Here is a 19,138-nt window from a genome sequence, read left to right as displayed (position 1 = left end):
GTCGTGTTTCCTGCGAGCGTCATTTCTCAGCTGCGGAGCCGTCGGGGCAGCGTTTCTTCAGCCGCAGATCGGAGTCGCGTCGATCTTTTCCCCGCATGGCGTTCTGTGCGTGGATTTCCTTGTCTTTAGGCTGCCAGCTTCTCCTTTCAGGGTCCCAGGAACTGGATGGGCACCACAGGGCAGAGTAGAAGTCTCTCCAGAGACTCCAGGTGCTGGCAGAGAGACGTCTTTGCTGTCCCTGAGACTTCAAACAACAGGAGGCAAGCTCTAGATCAAGCCCTTGGAGATTTCTTCTCAAGATGGAAGGCACACAAAGTCCAGTCTTTGCCCTCTTACTCTGGCAGAAGCAGCAACTGCAGGATAGCTCCACAAAGCACAGTCACAGGCAGGGCAGCTCTTCTTCCTCAGCTCTTCAGCTCTTCTCCAGGCAGAGGTTTCTCTTCTTTCCAGAAGGGTTTCTAAAGTCTGTGGTTTTGGGGGCCCTTCTTATACCCAATTTCTCCTTTGAAGTAGGCCTACTTCAAAGTAAAGTCTCTTTTGAATGTGAAATCCTGCCTTGTCCAGGCCTGGCCCCAGACACTCACCAGGGGGTCAGAGACTGCATTGTGTGAGGACAGGCATAGCCCTTTCAGGTGTGAGTGACCACTCCTCCGCTCCCTCCTAGCACAGATGGCTCATCAGGAAATGCAGACTACTCCCCAGCTCCCTTTGTGTCACTGTCTAGTGTGAGGTGCAACCAGCCCAACTGTCAAACTGACCCAGACAGGGAATCCACAAACAGGCAGAGTCACAGAAATGGTATAAGCAAGAAAATGCTCACTTTTTAAAAGTGGCATCTTCCAACACACAATCTTAAAATCAACTTTACTAAAAGATGTATTTTTAAATTGTGAGCTCAGAGACCCCAAACTCCACATGTCCATCCGCTTCCAAAGGCAATCTACACTTTAATCAGATTTAAAGGTAGCACCCATATTAACCTATGAGAGGGACAGGCCTGGCAACAGTGAAAAACAAATTTAGCATATTTCCTAGGGCCTACCTTAGGGGTGCCTTACATGTAAGAAAAGGGAAGGTTTGGGCCTGGCAAGTGGGTACACTTGCCAAGTCGAATTTACAGTTAAAACTGCACACACAGACACTGCAGTGGTAGGTCTGAGACATGATTACAGAGCTACGTATGTGCGTGGCACAACCAGTGCTGCAGGCCCACTAGTAGCATTTGATTTACAGGCCCTGGGCACCTCTAGTGCACTTTCCTAGGGACTTACTAGTAAATCAAATAAGGCAATCATGGATAAACCAATCAACAATACAATTTACACAGAGAGCATATGCACTTTAGCACTGGTTAGCAGTGGTAAAGTGCTCAGATTTCAAAAACCAACAGCAACAGGTCAGAAAAAATAGGAAGCAGGAGGCAAAAAGACTGGAGATGACCATGCATAGGCAAAAAAAGTCCAACACTCCACCTGCAGGATACATGTTGAAATTCTGATAGAGCTGATTCCTAAGCTTTTCCTTACGAAGTGGATATAAACATTGCCATCAATTTAGGTAATAATAACATACGTTATGCTGGGTTCAACAGACAATTCTGTTTTTGCTATAGGTATTTCTTCCTCTGTTGCTTATTATTATTACAGATATGTTGTGGTATATGCTGTACTTGTAGCATTCATGCTTTAGAATGTGATGACAGTATGAATGGTATAACGGAAACACCAAAATATGTATTACTCTGTTTCCAGTACATAAAGTACTTGGATGTCCTACTCGTTTGTAAGGTGAAAAATGAATGCTTATTGGACATTTATAATATAACTGAGTATTTAAATTACATTGTTAGAAGCACAAGCAATACCAAATGAGCAAAGATTTTCAAAATTGTTACAGATAAAAAGCCAAGGAATAAAATTCCTCCAATTGAGAAATAAAAGATAAAGCTTAACAATACAATTGGAACAAATGATTTTCCAAAAGTTTTCTAAATTGACTTAGGAATGAAAAACAACGTAATAAAACCAACGATTTATTTCACGATCACACTTCCAACTCTGAAAAACACTGTTTTAGTATTCTGGCTTACAACAAAATCATGTCTCGCTCCTAAGTATTATGAAACCTGTATCTTAGCATGTATACATAAATATTTAACAACTGCTAATTTTATTATACCACATGCAAGAAAAAGCCTAGTTTATTTTTAGAAGTTTAATAGCTAGTCTTGGTTGCAACTGTAGGCACAAAGACTCTTGTTCAGTATGAATGACTATGGAGCAGATTGTCTCTGAACTCTTTGTATTGCTCACTGACTCCCCTCTTATGCTTCTGTGGGGACCCTGACAGCAAAGGAGTAGGCGGTACTGAACTCATATTTTTGCAGACAAAAGAAATCCCACCGTAAAGTGATGACACCAGTAAACTTCAACAGCAACCTTTGGAGCATCAGTACACCTGGTTGAAATACAGATTAATGATCTCCAGAGATTAACAGTTTTATAGAATTACATTTCTATGCTCACAGACAGACAAATATCGAAAGTAGGGTGGAAATAAATGGAGAAGAAAGCAAACCACAGAAAGGATTCAGGACGAGACAAAGGTACTGAAGGGCAGACTGAGCTGATTACAACTGTTACACCTTTTTCTTATTTTGCATATGAAAGAAGGAAAGAATAGACAGGCAAAGTGAAGTTCCTAGGGTTGAAAACAATTATTTTATACTGCTCACACCAGATGTAACAAAAATGTTAAACCATTTTCTAGAGGATGCAAAATCAAGCAAATTCCTGGTCTGAATGATGAACAGAGAGAGGATGTTGACCCATCTTTAGGAGTTTAAGACTGCAAACACACATCACTGTTGATGTGTGCTGTATCTCCCAGGAGACTACTATCAAGCGCTGTAGGGATTAAACCCTTTTTAGGATAAGTGCACTGTTGAGATTCACAGAGGATATATCAAAGGGTCAATATGGTGATGAAATGAAACAGAAACTTGCTTTTATTACAGGGTAAGGCAAGGTGTAAGACTCCAAACAATGATTATGCAGGCCTTAATTCTAGCAGAGGTCATGTGATCTACTGGTCTCACTCCTACTCACATAATTTATCAAGATGCCATCCTAGATCCAAGTCCAGATCCAAGGAGTTCTCACACAGATACCTCTCCCTGTTTAACTGCAACCTTAGAATCCTTGCAAAACTGATTTCTAAAAGTATAATTGTTGTAGCCCCTAGCTTGTACACCTAGCAGTCTGGATTTTTTTGGCAGGGATACTACACATGCTTGTAGGCAGTTCATTTAATCATGTACAAGGGGACCACAAAACATGTCTTTGCATTTCACTCTGCTGGAACTGGATTCACAAATGCTTGCGTTTACGAACCTAGGGCCAAAGATTAGATCCTGGATATGAACAGTGTATGCACAACCTCTAGAATGCATTACGGTCAAGATCCACATTTTTGTCACACTGGGCCACAAAGCAAGGTTACCCATTATCTCACACCTTCTTCACTGTGGAGATTGCATCGTTTTGAGCTCTGTGAAAAACGAGATTTGAAGAATGGAGTGTACGACTTAGCAACACAGTAATCCTTAATGCACTCTATGCAAATAGCATCTTACTCAGGTAGGTATGACTGCATGAACTGGTGCTTGATATCCTGAGCACAGTGGGGGAATTTATCTGAATAGAGGCATTGGAAAGAATAAGGGGGACATTAGAGGTGTATCCATTGGTTGGGGGGATTTTACAATATCCAGTAATGGTGGAAATATAATCAGCTGGTGACCAACTCCATTAGGAGCAGATTACACTAATCTGCAATGAGGGTACGGTCCACAATTGTACTGATAACTAAGGAGCTAGATATGTGCTTGAGAAGCTGTCCATGTGGGACAATTTGCCACAGTAAATTATGGGCTGGGTAGTGTTGATTAAGATGGGGTTTTTACCAAATGTTTTACTGTGATTGCAAACTCTTCCTACAACATACCCTGTCTGACTATCAAATCTTTGGACACATCTGTCAGCAGATAGATCTAGTCAGGAGCAGAGAATGGTGTTGCAGCTGCCATATGAAAAAGAATGGTCTTGCTGGCGCTGAGAAACTGCATTATTACTAGACTGCTAAACTCCATCATATTGTGATTTCATTTGCAGGCCCATATGGTCAAAACAGAAGCAGATGGTACAGGGACTGCCAGAGGTTATTGTACTAAACATTGAGCAGCACAACAGTGAACCAGTGGGTTTGTTGCCAAATCAGTTTCATTAAGGGTTGGGGCAAAGGTATGAGGATGATGCAGCAGGGTCTCCTGAAAAATGTTTCTCCCTTTCTGAATGGTCTGGCCTCCTGCTTGCTGAGACATGAGAGAGTGGTCGGTATGTGATTTAATATCCATGGTTTAAGACACTTGATAGGATCCAACCTGGGTGGTTTCTCGGTCTCTCATGCTGAGAATATTATGCTTACAATTCTGATGAATATAGCCACAACAAGGAACAAGGGTTCTATATTATACATGACTATTGGAAAAGTCACTTCTACTGTACCTGTGAAAAACTGGGAACAACAAAACACAGACCTGGCTAATAATTGGACTGACTCATGGTGAACAGATGCTGCAGTCCAGTTAAATGATTAAGTCATGCATGACATAAACTGGTGCATTTCCAGTATGCACATAAAAAAAGTATCTCATCTCGTAGAAACTGATCAGCATTGATCCAACAATGCCCCAAGATATGTCTAAGATCCCCGTATGTTATAGGTAAAGGTTTTTCAGTGGTATGGTGTGGTCAGCCCATTGACAGCTATTGGGCTGACATTCATAAAAGAGTGACTGGATTTGTGTAGCGCTGTGTAAGTTATATAGCCTGTTCTGTCTTCATGGCAAAAGCAGTACTGGCTGGACCTCCATACAGATGGTTTTCTTGTGGACAAATACAAATGTTGCAATGGGGAGGATGAGTATAGAGGCGCTACTGATGTTACTTTTGGAAGAAGACTGGGTTGACATTTGCAGTACAAAAGGACAGATACAGTCCACTTTGGTGGTTAATGGTCATCAAGATATCAATATTGTGTGGAGTGTTTCTTTTGAGTTGCTTACATTTGATACATCTTCTGACAATGTTGAGTGTGATGATGTATTAAATATGATGTGTTCCATGGTTAACATTGCACCTACTTGTATGTGGATTTTCTTGTTGCTACTTGGGGTATTTCAGTTTAACTGTTTATTCTTTTTGAAATTATGCATATAAAAGATGGTTAAAGAAAGAAACAAAGGCGGAACTTGTTGGGATGATCTGCACCAAGGGCAGATACAACACAATACCAGCTAAGATGTCAGAATCCAATGGCAGACCTCATGGCCATAGGTGTGGTAATGACAGGAGCCATGAACAGAACAAGGACGCATGCTGGCAAAAAGATTTGTGTTGGCCTATGGATAAGCACAAACAAACGTGTATGATGTTTAGGCAAACTCAAAACCGAGGCAAGCTGTGAATGTGTATGACCCAGGTGCCTTATGCTCCCAGGAGTGGTGTCTGGCAAACTTACACATTTCCTTCAAAAACATAGTACCTTGTTTTCCACAGAGGCAATTTTAAAGGAGAAATGTGCTTGTGATGATCTGGTGAGATCCAACACCCCTGCTGAGACTCACAGTAAGAACAGCGAGGCAGAGAGAATGTACCTCAATGATGATCTGTCGCTCCAATAATGTATAATGATCTTGGACATGAACCCCATCCTCAGCTGAAAAAGGCAACCTGAATAGAATGAATAAAACATGGATTTTTATTAACAAATAAATGCAGTGCACAGCAAAGGGACATTTAGAACATCTGTGATAGCTTAATACTGAAAGCAGGACAACCCTACCCCTACTGTATTCATTGTCTGGACCTACAGATCAATTGCTTCTCTGTTACAGCATACTGACATAAGGAAACTACAGCCCTGCAACCAGAAATATAAGAATACTAGAGCCCTGCATCTTCTCCATCACAATAAGAACTCAGCATAGCAATGTAGCTTCTTAGTCACACTTTCCAAGCATCAGAACATTACTGTGCCTTCTAGGGAAGACACCCAGACCAAAGGACACTATAATAACGCATATTCACAACAACATCAACTTAGCAGCATTCTATAACTCTACACATCATCACAATCACTTTTCAACATTATTTGGACAAAGTATTGTATTTCCTCCTTACATGCAAAGGAAACTGCACATACATGCACAGTGCATTAATCTCAACTTCATGATCTTAAGTCACTTGCTTCTGTCTACGATTCTGCACACATCCACATTTCCAATGCCACAAATGTAAACTAAAGTCACAATTTCACATATGTGCCTCTGAATGCGAAGCTGGAATTTTGCATGATTGGGGGGGAGGGATCCTTGATTAAAGAGATTACATTTTAACTTAATTTTAGATTTCTAGAGCACTGGTACGCAGCCAGATTTCTAAAACTGTAGTAAATTACAGTATAAGAACACACTTATTTCCAGTATAACTTTCAGTCGAGGACTTCTTTTACTGCAGCAAGCACTACAAAATGGTGAAATTACAGAAGCTTTAGAAAGAAGGCAACAATTATCTATTGACTGTGAGAAAGCATTCATCCCTGCTTTGCAAATCCAGCAAGAAAGTCCTCCTTTAGGTAAAGTACAAGCAATTAGATCATATGTTAGACCTTGATTCCCATGAGTGGACCAACAGCTTTTGGGTTTTCAATGGAATGGTGCCTTGTTGAGTCGGATGGGTGATATGGGATACTGATACTGGGATGATATCTATCTGTTGTGACTGTAATTTAAAATTGATTTGAGGTGTAACACAGTTTGAGTCATGAATGTACTGTACTGTTACTTTTGGGGAAAAAAAAAATGCATTTACAGAAAGAAAAGTTAGCCTTCTTTCATATTTCTTTGGCCACTATCCATCCACTGGTGGTTTAAAAGTGGATGCCAAAAATTCTTATAGGCACTGCTGAATTATAGAGACACACAATAAGAATGAGCGATTTGGTTGGGCTTTACCACTAATTGTTACTTTTGAGGCACAATGACAGCTTATTGTTCCATTTGATCCTCTTTATGTAGAAGCAATATTCCTCTAGAACATTTGTTCCTAAACTGTGGTCTGGGGTACCCTCGGGGTCCGCAAAGCTTCCTCAGGGGGGTCCACGACTGCTTAGAAAATGAAATAATCTTAACTGATTAGGTCCCCAGCTTTCTTTAATGATTCAGTGGGGGGTCCCCGGATTCCAATAATGATTCAGTGGGGGTCCCTAGGTTCCAGTATTGATAAAGTAGGGGTCCACAGAAGTCAAAAGGTTGGGAACCACTGCTCTACAATATCAGACTGAAACTAGAGGGGGAGGGTGAACATACAGAAAAAAAAATGTTCCTCAAACTTAAAAAGCTATCTAAGGTTAACTGCTAATATATGTTAAAGCACAGTGTGCTAATTCTGTCATCCCACTAATGCAGAATAGAGCACAAATTTGATTAGTACAAGGGGACCATTTAGATACAATCTCTACCACCTTGTGGCAATGACATCTGGTAATGCTGCTGTGCCCACACAAGGTAAGAAGTGATTTACATTTCAAACCCTGATCATAGACCTATCTAGTATGGCAGTCTGTGTTGCTTCATTATGGATTATAGGTAATCATAATACTTTATTCACCATATAGTCCACTCATACTGTCCCAAAGTTGAATGGTTTGACACCTAGTTGAAGACCAAGCTTTTTTAGAACCAATTAGAATAAAGATGGTGATGATGATTCTTTCTTGGGCACATAGAAGCAAAGAGAAACGTAGCACATATCCTGTCCTATTGCCTGCCTACATCCACTAACAGGAGCCAATATTCCATGCATCTCATTATGTATTTTATGCATATTCTTTATCAGGACTTTTATTACATGTCGAAAGTGGTGCAGGTTTGCACAAACGGTAGTGGGTGAGTAGTCTGTTCATCTCCCACTACATTTCGGTAACAAAAGGGAAACAATGTCTACAGGCAGAAACATTAATAATAAAAACAACTTTAACGCAAGGGCATTACTAGAGAATCATGTTCAAAATTTTCCTTGGTCTCTTCCATTTGTAAGTTTGTATCCAAATACAATAACAACACATTCTAAGACTTAGGTCTGCAGGCACTGATAAATCTCGGAAACATAAATGGTGATGGGATGAATTCTTGTAAAACGTCTAAACCACTCACAATTGCTCTGGGCAGCATTCCAACCCATCTTTTTCACCCACTGTGCCACTCTAGACATAGGCTGGTGTTATGCCACTCTAGACATAGGCTGGTGTTATGCAAACTAGTATTAATCGTGCTCCTCTTGGGAACAGTCTACCCCAAACTGTCCAGCAAGGACCTCTCCAGAATGGAACACAAGCAACCCCAGGTTGGTTTCGGCCTTGTTAAGCCTTCTCACTCAAGTATAGCTTGGATCCTGTGTCACAGCGAACAAGGGATCCACGTCTAGGCACATCCTTGGAAGACCGAGGGCATTCCATCAACCAAACAAAAAGTGAGGGAGTAATGCCATCAGAAACGTGTAATCCACTGGCAATCCAACCAATAATATTTCAATAATATTTCACTCACTGCGTCACTGTAGACCAAAATCCTCCTTATTCAAATCAGTAATGACTGTGCCCATCATTGGAACAGTCCGTCCCTACCTTTCAGACGAGGCCCCTCTAGAATGGAACACAAGAAGCCTCAACCACATTCAGACGATAGTCCTTTTTAGTGAGGTAAAGCTTGGATCCTGTTGGAGAGCGAGAAAGGGACCTACGTCTGCACATACCCTTGGCCATTGAGGGCATTACAGGGTAACAATATGGGAAAGGGTATAGGCAGACTATCCTGCTGATCTATCTTCATGCAGTCGGTTCAAGGACAAACGGATGTTGATGAAAGCAGCATTACACTAGAAATAGCGCAATGTTCTGAAATGGAAGCAAATTAGGTTAATAAATAACCTGTTGATAATTCTAATAATGAGCAGATATGCTTTGTAAAGTAAACAATTCAATGGAATTCTGTTTTTCATTCCTTTGGAAGCCTAGAAATGGGATGGTTGGGTCTAATCTATCAATAATGGATTTGACGATGCTTATGTGCAGGGCTGGTTAATGTGGTTTAAATTGAACAAACCAGTGAGCACGGTTTACTTATATATGGGGGACTGGGGAAGTCTTCCTGGAGCTAATATTGCTGTGTCCAGGAAGGCTTCTGATGCACGGCATTCATCCAACAGCTTCAGCTGGGGAAGAAAACCAATATATTTCGTATCACACCTCACATGTGATTAGACGCTGTGAGAGTGCTGTGTATGGACAGTTCCACTCTGCAGTTGGTCCATTCTAACTATACTAAATAACTCCCACCCCCGTCTCGAGAAGGAAAGCAAAGCAAAAAATAAAAGTAAAAAATAGGCACAAAGAAAAGCTGTCATGGTTAATGACTGTTTAGCGAGTGAGTTGAAAAAAGATAACGTATACAAAATAGGACCACCATCCCAGTATAAACAGCTAGAAATATAGTTAAGCAGGTAGAAAAATGGGAAGATATTCTAATCACACAGAGAGAAAAATATAGAAGGTGGAGTTTGGTGAACGAAGGGGGTCCTCAAAAACAGGCTTCACATGTCAAACACCCATCCATTGTCAAAGTGCAGCCCAACACTTACCTATATCCAGCTATGCAAATATTTATTGAAAAGTGAGTGATATGAAAACAATCCACGAATAAAAAATACTGTGCAAACATTCTTAGAACGTTTAGGTGTATTTCTTTATTAAAATTAATTGCTTTCACAGACATTGATCCCATGTGCTTTTCCAAGTAGGAGGATCACCAAAATTGCACTCTAGTCACTTTTCTTTACAGAAAACATTTAAAAGGCATTCAATCAACTTCTGGATGGAGGAATTACGTTTGAAGAGTTGTCACTGTAAAGAAAATGCACCCAATATAACATCTAATCTATTTGTGAGGGAAGGGTAGTAAGGAAACACCCTCAACAGCATGGGGTTATCAAAACTCTCAAATGACCTACCCAGACTGACTAGAGAGCATACAGGAAGGCCCTGGTGTGGAATAGCCAAAAGGCCAATGTTTATAAATAATGTGGAAACCCAGCTATTAGAGCCCTTATATCTTCTTGGCTGTTCTCATTCTGAGATCTGACTAGCTGCCAAAACTTCAACAAGAAAGTGTTGGCAGCCATGTCCAGGAAAAAAGCTGAAAAAAAAGAAAAGGGACCAGGGCTGGTATACCCTGACCCCCTAGCTCTGGTGCTGGGGTCCCACAGGGACCCACTAGAGCAAAAAAGCATTTAAAAAAACAATTTCAGCGAGAATCACAGAGGATGTGCCAAAAACTAAAAAAATAATAATCCAAAAACAAGCACAGGCTCCTGCGCTTGTTTCACTAAAGTACCCGGTTGGGCCAGGTCCCAGGAGCATTTAGTATTTGAATGAGGGAGCCACCCGCCCCTCCAGCCCCAGGGACCGTCACCTCCTCAGGGCTTTGTAGGAAAATACATTGGGGGCACACAAACCCCCTCCTCTGCAGCCTCGGGCACTGCTACCTTCCCAGGCACAAGTTTTAATCCAATGGGGGAGGGGGGGGGGGCACCCTCCCAACAGCCCTGGGGGGCCACCACCTCCCTGGGCCAATAGTCGATGAAGGGGGGGGGGGGGTCGCACAGCCCTCCCTCGAGGAGCAAATGATAGCCCTGGGAACTGCCACTCCCAGGGCTGGCACCTGCTAAGTCCTGGGACATAGATCTTTCTAAATATGCGTGCAGGGAAACAGATGAAAACATTGCTCCTGCAAGCAGGGAGCTGCTATTTAAAGCAGCTCCCTGCCTACTCTCCATACAATGACTTCTAAGAGTCAGACCAGCAAGATGTTTGGTACGAATGTTGTAATTACTTTTGGAAGTAGAGCGGAACAGTCACTTCTGGGCTAATGGTCAAGGTCTTGTGCTGTCACTCAGTAGACTGGATTTCAAATCCTAGTACGGCTTGGCAGTGTGTTTTACTTACTAGTGTTTTTAATCTTTCATAGTGATGGAGCATTCACGTTTCTTTCCAATGATATGCATGTGTTGACTGTCATAGGTATGTCTGGAAGCATAACAATAAGGAGTCACCTATGGCCTAAAGGTTAAGGTCATAGAACCTCGCACTGAAAGTTGTGGGTTGTACTCCAGATGTGTCCATGGTCATTTTCCTTCTTTAATTTCTTTTAAAATTCAAAAGTTTAAGTTTCATACTGAAAGGTGATCATTGATAAGTCGAAAAGACTCTTTCTCTCTCTCTTTTTCTCGCTCTCTCAATTTGTGCTTTTCAATCTCGTTCTTCCACTCATAGACCCACCCAGACTCTTACGCACCCATTCACAGACCCACTCAGACACTCACACACCCACTCACAGACCCTTGTGCACCCCACTTAGGGACCCACTCAGACCCTCATGCACCTACTCACAGACCCACTCAGACACTCACAGACCCTTGTGCACCCCACTTAGGGACCCACTCAGACCCTCATGCACCTACTCACAGAGCCACTCAGACACTCACACACCCACTCACACACCCACTCAGACTCACATGAACCTACTCACAGACCCAGACAGACTTTCACAGTCACTCTCACACCCAGATACACCCTCTCACACCTATTCTCAAACCCAGAGAGACATGCCATGGTCAACTCTCGCCACGCCTGGCCAAAGGTTGTGCGCAGCATGGGGTTGGGTGGTTAGGGAGTTGGCCACAGGGTCTGGCCTGTGGCCAGGCCCTGCAGCGAACCCCTGCCTGTGCATGACATGGGTTGGGTGAATATAGGGGGCTGGCCGCGGGTGGATGTAAGTAATAAAATTAACTTAGAAAACATAGACATTCACTGGAAAAACAAAGACTACAAGTTCTTTATAGTTAGGAACTAGAATTTTAAAAAATCAGGGAAATTCAGTTAAAAAACAAAGGTTAAAGGGACGTTATAGTTAGGCTCACATTTTAAATGTACCAAATCATAGAAATTCACTTGTTATAGTTAGAGTTATCTCAAGTAACTCTACGGTAACTATAACTGGCACCCTCACCATGCACTGCTAATTATCCCATAAATTACAGCACTCATGACATCTCTGATAATATCATTGATAAAATCAATGTAATATTTGCAGTAAACTTTTGGATGAACAAATTTCATGGCGAGGGCACGAGTTATAGTTGCTGGAGATAACTAACTATAACATGTGAATTTCTATGGTTAGGCATGTTTAAAATGTGAGCCTAACCATAACGTCCCTGTAACCTTTGTTTTTTTAAAGTGAATATGCCATCCTGCCTGATTTGACTGCTGTAGGTCGGATCTGACTCTGGCATCCTGTTCCCTGACACCGGGCGAGTGCACAAAGCCCAGGGGTGGCCCTGTTGCTTAGAAGGGGTGGCCCAGGCCTCTGACTTGTGGTTCCTGCTGGCGGCCGGCCGGATGCAGTCAGCAGCTGCTTCGTTGCACTGTGTGCGTCCATCCTACCAGTAGAGGCCTCCCCTTCTCGGAAAGCGGTGGTCCAGGGTTGACTGCCTCCCGCGATCCGGCTGCAGTGGCGTGGGCATCAGAGTGGCAGCTCCTCCTCCGACCTCTCCCCATGGCCAGCCTGTGGCGCCTTAGAGAGCCGACGTTGCTGCTGGTGGTGGTGGTGCGGCCGGGGCTTCGTGGGCCCCTAGTGCCTACTCACTCCTGCTTTGCTGCCTCACTCAATACAGGGCTAGCTGCCTCTGGTGGCCCAGGGGCCTCTGCATGGACATCAGAGCGGGGGTTCCTCCTTCGGCCTCTTCCTCAGCGATCTGCAGCGCATCAAGGAGACTGAAGCTGTTGCTGGCAGTGCAGCAGGGGCGTCGCGGACCTTGGGTGACTGCTGGCTCCCACTGTGCGGGTCAGGGGAGACCCTTAGAAGATGCAAGGTATGGACAGGAGATACATTGGGTCCCCCGAGTCCCTCTACATAGCCAGGTGAGGACTTTCACCCAGGGACACACGGCAATACTTCAAAAGAGGAGAGATACCAGAGCCTAATAAGCCGTAAAGCCGGGTGGGCGTTGGGACCTACTGTGACCCGCCTGCAGGACCACATGTAAAGTGGGAGCCCCCGCTGTCTCAAGGTTTGATGCTCTGGTCTGGGGGTATTCTGCTATGCCAGGGGGACACTAATTTGGGTGGCTCTGGGCCCATTTAAGTTGGCCAGAACACATCTAGACACTGAGGAACAATTTGTTATTGTGATGGGGACCCTAGACGGACATGACCGCTTCCTTATTAACATTTATGCCCCAATGTTGATGATGGAGCTTTCTTTGGGAGGGTACCAATGAGCACTGGGCTGCCTAATGGGATCGAGCTCCTACTAGCAGGAGACTTTAACTGCCCCCGATGGAGGATTAGATAAGACTTCCCCACGACTACTGACGAAACCGAATATGTCAGCGGCATTAGCCCAATTACAACAAGGACTGAGGCTGGTAAACACCTGGAGACTTCAGCAGACCCCACTCCCCGCGAATACTCCTACTACACATCAGCGTCTGACACACATAGCCGTCTAGATCTCTTTTTGGTCTAGTCTTCAGCCACACAACGTGTTCTTTTGAGTCAGTCTATTTAGGGAAGTACATTTCAGACCATTCCCCATTGCTCATATGATACTCCACCAGTCAATCCTGGCCTAGGGTGCGGCTTTGGCAACTTCGGCTGGAGGCGCTGAGGGATCCAGCATTCCTCTCCACCCTGAGAGATGCCCTGGACCAATATATTACTACCAACTAGGAAACAGCAAGTTGCAGAACGGTCGAATAGGAGGCACTCAAAGTAGTCCTGACGGGAGTTTGCATGTCCATTACACTGGGCCTCAGACAAACTTTGGAGAGAAACATATTGAGTATTGAGGAAGAGGAAATAACCCAGTTAGAAAAATCACTTTCTACGTCACCTGAGAATTAGACACACTGGGACCGGAAACAACACACTGTGTGTACACTGTGGGATAGGCTCGAGAAACATGTGCAAACTGTTAACCTGCGGAGGCTGTATACAGAGGGGAACAAGGCTGGTCGCCTCCTGGCACGCTTGATACGATCAGAGACCCTAACACAACCGGTCCTGGCACTTGCCAATAAGGAGGTGGGGTGGTCACCACCCAACAAGAGATTAATGGGGTATTTGAGGACAACCTGCAGTGGACATATACCATGCCACTGCCTATAGGCACTTCTGTTTACTCCGAGTACTTCCCCGGGCTACCGCTGCAAACCCTGCTGGTTGTTGAGAGGGAGTTCCTAGAAGCCCCTCCTCACTTGCGAGGATCTCAGGACTGTGATTAACTCCACGAAAACTGTCAAGGCGCCAGGGGGAGATGGCTCTCCGTGGAGTTTTAGAAGGCCTTTATGGATGTTTTACTTGATAAACTTTTCACAGTATTCCAGGAAGCCTATACCGAAGGAATACTTCCAACAACGATGCGGAAGGCTATGATTATTCTCATTCAGAAACCGGGCAAGGATCGGATGCTGGCAGGCTTATACCGTCTGATCTCCCTACTGAATGTCGACCAGAAAATATTAAACCAGGTATTGGTGTCTAGACTTCTTCCATATATCCCATGACTGATCCACACAGAGCAGTCAGGATTTATCCTAGGTAGAAACACGTTGAGTAATATCCTTCAGCAAGCGCATGTGCTCCACTCCCTGGGACTATAGGATAATCCCTTCACCCTGTCCTTTCTCGATATCGAACAGGCCTTTGATTCCGTTGGCTTTGACTATATATGGAGGGTGCTGGAGGTGATCGGGCCGGGTCAAAAATATGTAATTTGGGTGAAATTACTATATGAACAACCTACTGTGCGAGTTCGGACTGGCAACTATGTGTTCGCCACCATTTCTCTCCAGCGTGGCACAAGACAGGGCTGTCCGCTGTCCCCTCTCCTGTTCGCCTTGGTGATGGAGCCCCTTGCTCACATCAGATTCTGGGAGGCTGTGGGAACACAGTGGGGCGCAAGGTGCACATGGTCTCACTATATGCCGATGATGCCTAGTGTTCCTGCGGTAACCGGACCGGTCTGGCCCCTTTCTTCTAAAGTTAATGCAGGATTTGGGGGAATTCTCTGTCCTGCGGGTCAATGCATCTAAATTCACACTGTTCCACATAAGGATACTGGTTACGATCCCACAGGAGCAACTTCCAAAGACGGGCATTCCATGGATCAATAAGATAAGATATCTCGGTATCTACCTCTCTCGAGGGGAACAAATAATGCATGACCCTAACCTGGGCCAATCGATGAGTGGGTTAAGCCCCTCTATATTCTTCTGGAATACACCAAGACTGTCCCTGATGGGGAAGATTGCCCTGCAGAAGATGGTGGTCTTACCGCGATGTCCATGTACTCTTCAAGGTAGTACGAACTCGATCCCCTGATGGGTGTTTAAAGAGCTAGACAAGCTTCTATTACAAATATTATGGGCTGGCAAACACTTAAGGGTCTGACTCGCTATGCTCCTGAGGGAATAGCGAGGGGGAGGTATCGAATTCTAGCCACGCATCTCCAGCAGTGCTTAAGTTGTGCTTGTTGTTCCCAGTTATTTTTGAGGGCCAGCGCTTAATTTTCTGCCTCAAGCATTCACTGCAAGCAAAAATATATATTTGGGAAAGACGGAGGAAGAGAAAAACGAAAAAGCGTCACAATGGGAGAAAGCAGAAAGCTGCAGGAGTGAGCTGAGGGGGCAGGGAGGGGCTGTAAATGGATTGAAGAGGGCTGTGATGGCTTCAGGATTAGGCTGCCTCAGTATTCCGTGTTCGCACATATAATAGCAGCAGCCGCATATTTAAGAGGAGGGCTTTGGGCACCGGCATGTTTTTATTTACAAATTAAGCACTGATCTCCAGCATGTGGTTCACTAGATGGATGGGGAAGATAATTGGTAGCAGAAGGCTACTGGACGGATCCCATGATGGCCACCAGCTGGGGGAATGCCTCATGAGGGGTAGGGATGTCCCAGACACCTTGCCCCACGTGAGCCATCTGACCTGCCGTATATGTGACTATGAGATCTGGCAGGTGATAAAGTGGACATCCTTTGCTCCCAATCCAGACATGTGGATTGTTGGTCCATTCGCCCAGATAGCTCAAGTGATGTCTACTGTAAAATGGTGGGAAAGTGGCTGTATCATGTTCCTTGATTTATATCCTGACAGTTGCTTTATCACCATGTAGGATGCTTTTGATTTGTTTGGGTTGACCCGGGTACATTTTTTACAGAATGCAAAGACAGCCAACACGCAGCTTCCTAATTATGTTTTCTTCAAAAGGAAACTTAGCTCTCAAAGTCTCTGTTGGATATTTAGCCAAATACTTTGCAGTGGATCTTAAGATGAGCTGAAAAGTACCTGTGCAGATAAATCAAGATTATTAAAAGAAATATAGCCAGTGCTGGAATTAATTCAATTTGTCAGTTTTCCTGTAGACTTACATAATGTATGGCTGATTGGAGAATCAATTACAATAAAAATGTTTCATATATCATCTCCAGCTGCAAATCTCATGGTGTAGAATGGGACAAACTCCGTACAGACACAACACTTTCTGAGATAGCCACTGCTAAGAATTTCAACAAGAGAGACCATGCAGTCATGAAGATGAAGTAGTGATTCTGCTCATGTGTTTCTCAATCACCAACAATATAAAAACAACAAAGTTCTGGGTCTTGAAACAATTAGCAAGTTGTGCAACACACTTAGCTTCTTCCTGTCTATTCATTCAATCAATCAATCAATCAATCAGGGATTTGTAAAGCACACTACTCACCCGTGAGGGTCTCAAGGCGCTGAGGAGGGGAGGGGGGAGAAGATGTGGTGGAGGGGTGCTGCTACTGTCTATAAGGTTTCTGAATTTACACTGGGGCTTGCTGGATGTCCTACAGTATCCTATTTCCTGAGTTGTGTATGTCAATAGGTGGGGCAGGTGGGTTGAACAATGGTATGTAACAAATATATTTGTGACACCACTAATACAGGATAGGTAGCTTTAATTGAAACGGAAGAGAGTAACTGAATTAATACACACTTTTTAAATAACAATTTAGTAATGATTATTAATACAAATAAAAAAATACATATCTATTTAAATAAAGTCTGTAAGAATGATGAAGAGAAACAGAGGTGATTGCATGAACAGAAAGAATAAGAATTGTATTATTATTATTAAAAAAGACTCGTATGTGGTTAGGCCATAGAACTGGAAGTCCAGAATGTCCTATGACCAATTTAAAGAATAATTCTAAATACAACTTTTTAAAATAGTTAATCAAAGATAGATCATTCCACTAAACGAGTGCACAGCAACCAAATGACACCGCCTACTTATACCTACCCAAGGCACTTCGTTTTTAAGAAATCACGCCGTTCCTCTGCATTCTGAATACTTAATTGTTCCCTGTATTTGGTGAGCTGCAAGAATTAAAACAGTTAGATTTGGGCGGGTTGCTTGATCGATTCTCATAAAACAATACGTTTTCTCATTATGTCCAACATCCAAAAAAAATAGCTCATGCGTGTACAGTGGTGAGAGGGAGCTGACGGCTCAGCTTATAGTAACAATAGTCATATTGACAAAAGTGGATATTACCTGAAATAGGTCTACTATATGCTGCATTTACCACTAACACAAACTGAGGACATTCCTACATCTCAACACCACTGCAGATTATTCACACAATTTTGATTAAACACATATTTGTATTGGAGTACTGACTAATGATCAAAAGGAATTGTGCCCTTGCAGCAAATTCTGGCTGTAAAGAGGAGTGCTGTATTCCCTACCCTGGATATGTGATTTGCTATTTTCTGGTGGTGCAAAACTTCATGATAGCGCTTGTAACAAGCCCTGGCCTCTACCGCACTACACATGACCTCTCCTACTACATTCTGTATTGACTGGCAGGCAGTTGTGCAGCAGATTCAGGCTGACAGACCAGCCTCTGTATGATGTGAAGACTGGCAGAAAGGCCAGCTGCATTCATAGTGAAACTGTCATTTAGGAACGATGTAATGCAGTGTGAGCACTGCTAACAAGGGAAAATGCGGTAGTCTTTAAACCAATGTGTCGCCATCTCATGCCCACCGTGACCTAACCACCAAATATGAGGCACATGACCTAGCAAGACTGTAAATAAGCAGTCAATAACTTTATTATCCAAATATAAGGTTACAACATACACTTTTATAAGCAGAACAAGTCGTACTTCAGAACTGATCTAGCTTTTTCATTTTACACTAAAAAAGAATAGTTTGAAGAAACTCCAGATGCTGGAATCCATTTTGGTTTATTGGCATTTATGACTGCAGTCAACATGCACTTCCACAGAAACAAACATGCCTGAAGAAAAGGGATGAAATGGGATGAATCCCCTACCTATGCAGAGTAGTTGTATTCCTCTACGAGTTGTAGGCAATGTGGAAAATAGAATTATCACTACTAAACAAAGATTTGAAATGGAATGGCCTTCTAGCTCATCCATTGCCATTGAAATAATGTTCTGCTACATTTGAATTTCAAGCCTTGCACTGTCACTTTGTCAATATGTTAAAAATGTTATGTTAAAACACGTTTATAAAGCACACATTCCCCCAAATGATGTCCTGGTGCTGAGGAACAACAGGTAATCCATTCCAAGCTTAATGCATTGACAGAAGAGATAGTTACTAAAAAACCTGCCTATATTAGCCGAGTCTTTAGCTTTTTCCTTATTTCAACTAGTCAGTATGATGGTGCAATGATAGAGGCAGTGAATTTCAAATTATTGGGGCTTTTACAAAAGCCTGGCACCACCCAGCCTTTGCCTGTTAAATTTAGGAATAATCAGAAGACTGGATCTGTATTCTTAGCCGGTATATATTTCATAATTCTGGTTTTGAAGAACTGGGGGCCCTCATCTCAAAACGCCTTAAAGATAATATAGCAGCCTTTAAAATGAACCCCATGTTTCAATGGGAACCA

At 43.2% G+C, this 19,138-nt stretch overlaps 1 protein-coding gene across 3 annotated transcripts in view; it reads right to left on the bottom strand.

The window, feature by feature from the left end:
* VIPAS39 (VPS33B interacting protein, apical-basolateral polarity regulator, spe-39 homolog) overlaps positions 1 to 19,138 on the bottom strand; it is a 299,691-nt gene that overhangs the window by 76,223 nt on the left and 204,330 nt on the right. For all 3 annotated transcript variants that reach the window (XM_069208408.1, XM_069208409.1, XM_069208407.1), the window contains 2 exons: positions 17,513 to 17,589; positions 5,717 to 5,792 (listed from right to left, as the gene is read on the bottom strand). In XM_069208408.1, the coding sequence (XP_069064509.1) occupies positions 5,717 to 5,792; positions 17,513 to 17,589 (153 nt within the window). The remainder of the gene's footprint in view (positions 1 to 5,716; positions 5,793 to 17,512; positions 17,590 to 19,138) is intronic.

This window comes from Pleurodeles waltl, chromosome 9 (assembly GCF_031143425.1).
Source record: "Pleurodeles waltl isolate 20211129_DDA chromosome 9, aPleWal1.hap1.20221129, whole genome shotgun sequence".
In the NCBI taxonomy this organism is placed as follows: domain Eukaryota; kingdom Metazoa; phylum Chordata; class Amphibia; order Caudata; family Salamandridae; genus Pleurodeles; species Pleurodeles waltl.
This window is presented reverse-complemented; position numbering and strand designations above follow the sequence as displayed.